The sequence below is a fragment of the Cydia splendana genome, unplaced genomic scaffold (assembly GCF_910591565.1).
Source record: "Cydia splendana unplaced genomic scaffold, ilCydSple1.2 scaffold_49_ctg1, whole genome shotgun sequence".
Lineage (NCBI taxonomy): Eukaryota > Metazoa > Arthropoda > Insecta > Lepidoptera > Tortricidae > Cydia > Cydia splendana.
Window position 1 is genome coordinate 1,293,412 of NW_026946892.1, and position 8,659 is coordinate 1,302,070.

Genomic DNA, 8,659 nt, shown 5'->3' on the forward strand with positions numbered 1-8,659 from the left:
AATAATTGATGAAAATTTACCTTTATTAATTTTTTTAGCGGCTGGATAGAGGGCTAAAAGTAGTAGCCATGTCAAATTAAGCCGAATTTGGGCAATCTGCGGAAATAATTCGTGTAGTTTTGAAAATTGGTACAGGCACACCTTGTGGTGTCCAGATAAACATACTAAAAGTCCTCGAGGGTAGGGGGTGTGCTGAGGGTGTAGGGGGGGGTTGAAGGTACCTTTTTTCATATTTTTGCTCATATCTCGAATATCTGTACGAATAGCATTATAATTACTTCGGACGAAAGGTTTATCATTAAATTTCCTACAAATTTGGTTATGTTTATTTTTACTCTGCGATCAATACTTTAGGAGGTGCAGGCTGTTAAAGTTCAATAAGAGATAAAAAATAGACGGTTTAAGAAAACGTCCTTTTTTCGTAATTGTTCATCATAAATACAAATTTTAGTTTAGAATAAGCAAGCTAAGTGACCTGCTGATAAAATATAAAAAAACCGGCCAATAATTGAAGAGAGCTGGGAGGTGAGAGTCCCACATACCCCCCACAATGGGCCCACCTCGGGACCAGGGGGACGATGCGTAACGGCATTCCCACATCGAAAAAAAAAAAAAAAGGTTCGCTATATTTTTCCATGAAAGTCTTTACTAAGCTTTACTTTCACGATTTTCTTCATATTTTTTTGAGCCATGGTTCAAATGTTAGGGGAACTAAAGTGGAAAACACAACTTTTTTTCTTTCAGATCGATTATTTCCGAAAATATAAGGTTGATCAAAACATGGTCCTTAAAGAGCCCTATTTATTTTAAAAGACCTATCCAACGACACCCCACACTATAGGGTTGACGCGAAAAAAAAATTCATCCCCACTTTAATGTACCCCTACATTAAAGTGGGGATGAAAGCCACCCTAAAAAAATATTTTTTCTAGTTTATATTTTACGACTTTGTCAGCGTAACTGATTTATATATTCGTGTCAAATTTAATCATAAAAAGTAGAAAAAATATTGTTTTATGGTGGCTGTCCTACATTAAAGTGGGGATGAATTTTTTTTTCCCTTCCACCCTATAGTGTGGGGTGTCGTTGGATAGGTCTTTTAAAATGAATAAGGGTCTTCAAGAACCATTTTATGATCAACTTAATATTTTCGGAAATAATCGATCTGAAAAAAAAAAGTTGTGTTTTACCCTTTAGTTCCCCTAACTTTTGAACCATAGGTCCAAAAAATATGAAAAAAATCGTGAAAACATAGCTTAGTAAAGACTTTCAAGGAAAAATAGCAAACCTAATCGGTATACCTGTTTTTGAGTTTTGGCAAATAGTCTATTTTGACAGACGGGTAACTACGGAACCCTACACTGAGCATGGCCCGACATGCTTGTGACGTATGTAGGTAGTGATAGATATAACTATTGACGTGTGTCAAATCCTGAGTCAGTCCGGAATAAACTCTCGAATAGTAAGCTGCCTATTATTGACCTATACCTATCCGCTCACCTAGTGCCTCCAGGATATTACAGTGGCGACAGGTAGTGATAATTTCGCGTGTGCAGTAATTTAAATAAATAAATTAAATGTCTATCGGCAAGTTACATGAATTTAACGTCAGCAATGGCGCATGGTCATCGTACATGGATCGCGTGGAAATGTACTACAAGGTGAACAAAGTGCAAGACGAAATGAAAGTGCCGGTATTAATTGCAGCGATGGGAGATGAGGCATATGAGCTGCTGGAGAACTTGGCCAGTCCTACAAAACCATCGGATCTAACTTTAATTAAAATAAAGGAATTAATGTCACATCATTTGCAGCCAACACCGTCGTCTTTAGCGGAAAGATACCGGTTTCGACAAAGGCGGCAAAATGTCGGTGAAAATGTATCTACGTATGTGGCGGAGTTGAAAAAGCTGTCCAAGCATTGTAAATTTGGCTCAGAGTTAAATGGAAATCTAAGGGATCAATTCATTTGTGGCTTAATCAGCGACTTAATTAGGCAACGGCTTTTTGCGGAGGACGACAACATAACCTTCGCAAATGCAGTCAAACTTGCAACATCATTGGAGGCAGCAGAGAGGGACGCGGCGTTAGTGGAGCAGGGAAAGGTAACGAGTTCGAGTGGGACGGGAGATGCGCAGGCCGTTATGTTTGCGAGTCGGGCGCGATCGGGTACATCTACATTCAATGGAGGACAATTGCGGGCGCCGGTAGTTACGCAACAGCGGCGAAATGCATATTTTAATGGCCGGCAGGAGAGGCACTGCGACGCCTGTGGCGCGCGCAGTCATAATTACGCGAATTGCAAGTTCCGGGACTATGTGTGCAGCAAGTGTCAGCGTACAGGCCATTTGCGGCGGGTGTGCCCGGACTGGGGCTCGGCACCGGGAACCGCGGGCCGTGGAGGAGCGCGGGCGCCGGCCCGGCGCGGAGGGGCAGCGGCGGCGACGCCGGCGCGGAGTGCCATGCATTTTGGGGTGGCCGATCACGAACCGAGTGAGGATTACGGCGGAGACATCGAGGAAGAATTACATCACCTATGTTTAAATAACTACCCGGCGGTGAGTTTACCAATATGTATAGACAATACAGTTATTAATATGGAAGTAGATACAGGTGCGGCAATGTCTTGCATCAGTAAGGCCACATATGACCGATATTTTTCCCATGTAAATATAGAAAGGGATAAAACTGTGTTCAATTATCTCACTGGCCCATCTATTAGGCCTTTAGGTATCATTCGACCCTTAGTGACCTACAATGAGTGCAGTAAACAATTGGAGTTGTACATTATTGAGGGTGGCTCGACTTCTTTGTTGGGCAGGCAGTGGTTGGTCGAACTAAACATAAATATACCTAAGTTAACGTGTAATTACGTAATAAATGAGGCTAACGGACAAGGTAAACAAGATATTGTGAAATTGCTCGACAGATATGAGGCGTTGTTCAGCGATGGACTGGGCCGGTACAAGGGCGGCAAGGCGACCTTGAGGGTGCGGGAGGGCGCAGCACCGGTGTTCCATCGCGCACGCCCGATGCCGTACGCGCTGCGCGAGCGCGTGGACGCCGAACTGGACGCCATGCTGAGCGCCGGCGTCATCGAACCCGTCGACTGCTCGGACTGGGCGTCACCACTGGTACCTATTAATAAGCCGGACGGCTCCCTTAGAATTTGTGCAGACTATAAAACTACCTTAAACCCGTATTTGTTGGTTGATCGGTATCCTCTCCCTAAAATAGAAGATGTTCTTGTAAATTTAAATGGCAATATGTACTTTAGTAAAATTGATCTTTCACAAGCGTACAACCAAATTGAACTGGACGAGTCTAAATGTTATACGGTTATTAACACCCACCGAGGGCTGTTTCAGTATAACAGACTGGTGTACGGCTTATCATCTAGTGTAGGAATATTTCAGCGTATTATGATAAATTTATTGGGTAATATACCTAATGTACAAATATTTTTAGACGATGTAATTATCGGTGGCAAAACTAAATCGGAACATCTACACGCTTTAGAAGCGGTTTTTCAGCGTTTACTTACTAACGGATTGAAGTTAAGGAAAAATAAATGTGTTTTTTTGGCTAAGGAAGTCACATACTTAGGGTATGTAGTTACTAGGGAGGGCATCAAACCGGATACAACAAAGATAAAGGCGATTCTGCAAATGTCTCAACCTCGTAACGTATCGGAGTTAAGGTCGTTCTTAGGGACGGTAAATTTTTTCGGAAGGTTTCTTAAAAATCTCAGTTTAATATTGTCACCACTTTATAAACTATTAAAAAAGGAGGCGGAGTGGCACTGGAGCAAGGAGTGCGGGGAATCTTTCGTGCAGGTAAAACAATTATTGTCGGGCGCTCAAGTATTAAGGCATTATGATCCGAGTAAACGATTGATAGCGACTTGTGACGCGTCGCCACGGGGGGTGGGGGCGGTTTTGACCCAAATTGGACCGGATGGCGAACGCCCGGTCGCGTACGCATCTCGTACCTTAAACAGCGCAGAGGCGAATTATTCGCAGATACACCGCGAAGCCTTAGGTATTATTTTTTGTGTAAAGAAATTCCACCAGTATCTTTACGGACGTCATTTCACATTGCGCACAGATCACAAACCACTAGTATCAATATTTGGGCCGAATACGGGTATACCGACAATGACAGCTAGCAGGATGCAGCGGTGGGCAATAATATTATCAGCTTATGATTACGAAATTGAATATGTGAATACGAAGGATAACTGTGCGGACGGGTTGTCTAGATTACCTAATGCCAATGAGACACGGAATAATTCTGGTGATGCTATTCCCGAGCAAACATATCTGCATTTCGCGCAAGACGCGTTGTTGTTAGATTATTATAAGATAAGGTACTATACTACGCGTGATCCAGTTTTGGCTAGAGTGTTAACTTTTATTCGCGATGGTTGGCCGGATAGTTGTGACTTTGATACATTGAAGCCATACTTTAACAGAAAGTCAGAATTATATGACGAGTTGGGTTGTGTCATGTGGGGGCACCGGGTAGTAATACCGGAGAAGTGCCGCGACAAGGTTTTAAGAATTCTGCATGAACCTCACATGGGTATAGTTAAGACCAAGGCGTTGGCCCGTAGCTATGTGTGGTGGCCGGGCCTCGACGAGGCGGTGGAGGCGGCGGGTCGTGAGTGCGAGCCGTGCGCCGCGGTGGCGAGCGCCCCGCCGCGACACCCGCCGCGCTGCTGGCCGTGGCCAACGCGAGCATGGACTCGGGTGCATGTAGATTTCTTGGGCCCTTTTCACGGGAAAACTTATTTAATAGTAGTGGACGCTATGTCAAAATGGGTCGAAGTATTCCAGGTTCCTAGCACGGCTGCCGTTTCAACCATTCAAAAATTAACCGAATTATGGGCTAGATGGGGAATACCTAAACAATTGATAAGCGATAACGGGCCGCCGTTTTCGAGCAAAGAATTTTCGCACTTTTTAGCCTTAGACGGGGTAGAACAGATTTTTACGGCTCCTTATCACCCTGCCTCTAACGGAGCGGTAGAAAATTCGGTTAAAGTAATAAAACAAGTTATAAAAAAAGCGGTAATAGAAAAAAACGACATTCTAAACGCTATCAACACATATTTAATTTACTATCGCAATACGGCGCACAGTTCCACAGGCGAGAGCCCCGCGATGCTCATGACAGGTAGGCAATTGCGAACGCGCTTAGATTTGTTAAAACCGGATGTAAGTTTGAAGGTAACTAAAAACCAACAGCGGCAAACTCGCTTGGCTGGAGGGTCGGAACGGAGGATCGAAATAGGAGAGGACGTTTGGTATCGTAAATATCTGAAGGGAGAAAAATGGCAACCGGGTAAGGTGTCCGGGGTTCTAGGTGACACGGATTATAACGTTACAGATGGTCAGGGTAACATTATTCACCGCCATATCGACCAATTAAAACGGAGGGCGAGGAGTTCTATAGTCTGTCCAAAAAGTAATGAGGAAAGTAGGGAAACAATGGCCACGAATGCATCCCCAAGCTTGCCACCGAAACCCAGGGCTGAGCCAACAACGCCGCGAGCGAGTACCAGTGGGCTCAGGAGCGAGTCGGCGGGACCTTCGACGCCGATGTTCGATGCTTCGCCGGCGCGAAGTATGGCGGAAGGGGAGGAAGAGGATATAGAATGCTATTCCACGCCCGGTAAGGATACGGGGAGTGGTGATGAGCATGTTGATCAGCCGACGACCCCCCTTGCACCGGCTCGGTCCCGGCCCCTTAGACAATGTAGATTGAAAAAACCATCATATAAAGTATAAACAGTAGGAATTTGTGTTGGTTAATTAAGTTTAATATTTAGAGTAAAATACTAATAGATTCATATCAATAAATAATAGATCAATAATTCCTATCGCTTAAGTGTGAAGCATCTACTTAATAGCATTATATAACGGAATTGAACTAAGTAGTGTAATTTAAGTAAATAGAAGCTTTGTTACAGTATGTGATATCCTTGTAGGATGTATGGTTTAGGATAAGATGTCATAGAACTCAACATTACTAGCATGTATTGGCAAGATTACGTTTACGAATAATTAATCCATTATGAATCGTACTTATTGAACAGAAGATCTATAGTTAAAACTCATAGCGATTGTTATTGTTAGACAAACGGGTTCTCCCGTTAACACTGTGTACGCGTATACCTATGGTTATGTAATCTGCAGCATGCTACTACTGGATTTAATACCTCGTTTCCTTTATTGTAATTTTAGTAGGATTTAGGTTATATGAAAGACGTTTATGATGCTACTACTTAGTATTAATTAAGTGTGGAGAAGTGTGACGTATGTAGGTAGTGATAGATATAACTATTGACGTGTGTCAAATCCTGAGTCAGTCCGGAATAAACTCTCGAATAGTAAGCTGCCTATTATTGACCTATACCTATCCGCTCACCTAGTGCCTCCAGGATATTACAATGCTCATGGCCTGTTTTTTTATATTTTATCAGCAGGTCGCTTAGCTTGCTTACTCTAAATTATTTTTTTTATTTATGATGAACAATTACAAAAAAACGACGTCTTCTTAAATCGTCTATTTTTTATCTCTTATTTAACTTTAACAGCCTGTAGCTCCTAAAGTATTGATCGTAAAGTAAAAATAAACATAACCAAATTTGTATTAAATTTTATGATAAAACTTTTGTCCGAAGTAATTATAATGCTATTCGTACATATATTCGAGATATGAGCAAAAATGTGAAAAAAGGTACCTTCAACCCCCCCCTACACCCTCAGCACATCCCCTACCCTCGAGGACTTTTAGTATGTTTATCTGGACATCACAAGTTATACCTGTACCAATTTTCAAAACTACACGAATTATTTCTGCAGATTTTTCTAATTTGCTTAGGCTATAGTGTTTATTTTGAAACTTGATATAATCACTAATCTACATGACAAACTGCAACTTTTTGTACCGGTTCCACATTGATAATCAAATTTTTATTTTTTCCCATACAACGACGCTCCACCCTACTATGCTATGCTGTTGATTTTATGCTGTTCTGATGAAGGGCTGTAAAGCTCTGCTGTTATTGTTCTGTGATGCAGCTGCTAGTTCCGCTATGCTGGTCAAACAGTGTTCCCGCCGTATATCCGGTGTAGTGTAGACGCCTTCTCAATCTGACTGGTGGGACCCGCTTGTGGGAGGCCAGTCAAACCGATTCGATACTACACTTTAGACACTCGAAAAACACTAAACGAGTCGAAGGACCAAATTGATGTATGGGCTGCTAGTGTCACATACATCAATTATATTCTGTTGGTGGCTTGACATAATGATAACTCACAATATTGCCGAAAATAAACACTTTTTTCTACTCCCGTCCTTTTATTTGTCATTTAAAGGATCGTGCACACACCTTTAAAACCCTACCTTATAGTTGTCAAGACAAGACTTTAGTCTATTCCCCAAAAAATAATTTGTGCATACACGCAGTATCTTTTTGGCGATTTTACGATACTTCGTGTAATGACCACTTAAAAAATATTGAATGAAATACAGTGTTGCCAACCGTATTTTAAATGTCATCTCTGACAAATAAGTGAACCATAGACATTTTTTTTTTAATTTCATTCGTTCATTCATTCTATTCCCGCCCGAACCCTCCATTTTTGCTACTTCTTGAATTAAAAATATTTGTTAAATTTACAATTTTATTTCGAAGTAAGTGCTTGGTAGTAGAAAAAGTATTGTATGCAACGTTATTTAACTGAGTCAAAAAATACTCGTGGCGTCTTAATTAACAATTTTCGGCTTCGCCTCAAATTGTTACTCACGCCACTCGCCTTTTTTGATCTCTCTTAAACAACGGTTGCATAAAATACTATATTGATACGAAAATACTAACTATAAAAGCGCGATATTATGATTTATGAATGATAGTGCTAATGAGGACACGCGTAATAGATTCTAATGTTGAACGTGTACTGACTCGTATTTTATTGCTTTACGCAATTGTAAGTAATTTCGCTGAGATGGCAATGTGCGGTATGTAGATCGTACAGTAGACTTCTAGGTTTTGCACCGCGGGTGACAGACAGACGGACAGCGGAGTCTTAGTGATAGCGTCCCGTTTTTACCCTATAGGTACGGAACCCTAAAAATGTAACCCGCCTTTAAAAATTTGCTTGGAAAGACGCGAACGACCCACTATCAGTCATGCACGGCGTGCACCGAGACGTGTGACCCGTGCCGCGTCCCACCACCGACTGGTGTACATACGACCTTTTGCGCCGCGTTGCCGAAAATGTATGAGTGGTGGGGATAGGGGTAGGTATATATTGCGAGGTGGCTTCGCGCGCGTCTCTTACATCTATGAAACTTCGAGGAGCAAGGATGTTAGAGAGCTCGGCACGCTCTCCTCTCAGTTTCAAATTATATAATAAATCAATATGACGGAGGCAGCATGGGGGTTGTACAGGATGGCGGGTGGGCGTAGTATCTCAATGTATTACTTCACAGCCAACTCAGTATGCTACCAGTGCATGAAATAAACTTTCGGACTTGTTTACCATACTAGTGCCTACTAAAATATATAGTCGCTATTGGGATGTATTTGGATTGCACTCAAATAAAAGGATCGCATAAAATCGTTCAAGTCTTTATTCAAATCAAGCTA

General features: G+C 42.0%; 1 protein-coding gene across 1 annotated transcript; it reads left to right on the forward strand.

Moving 5' to 3' along the window:
* Positions 1–1,634: 1,634 nt before the first annotated feature.
* LOC134805692 (uncharacterized protein K02A2.6-like) lies at positions 1,635–6,398 on the forward strand. The gene has a single exon (XM_063778947.1). The coding sequence runs from the start codon at positions 1,635–1,637 to the stop codon at positions 5,790–5,792; it is 4,158 nt and encodes a 1,385-aa protein (XP_063635017.1). The 3' UTR covers positions 5,793–6,398.
* Positions 6,399–8,659: the final 2,261 nt, after the last annotated feature.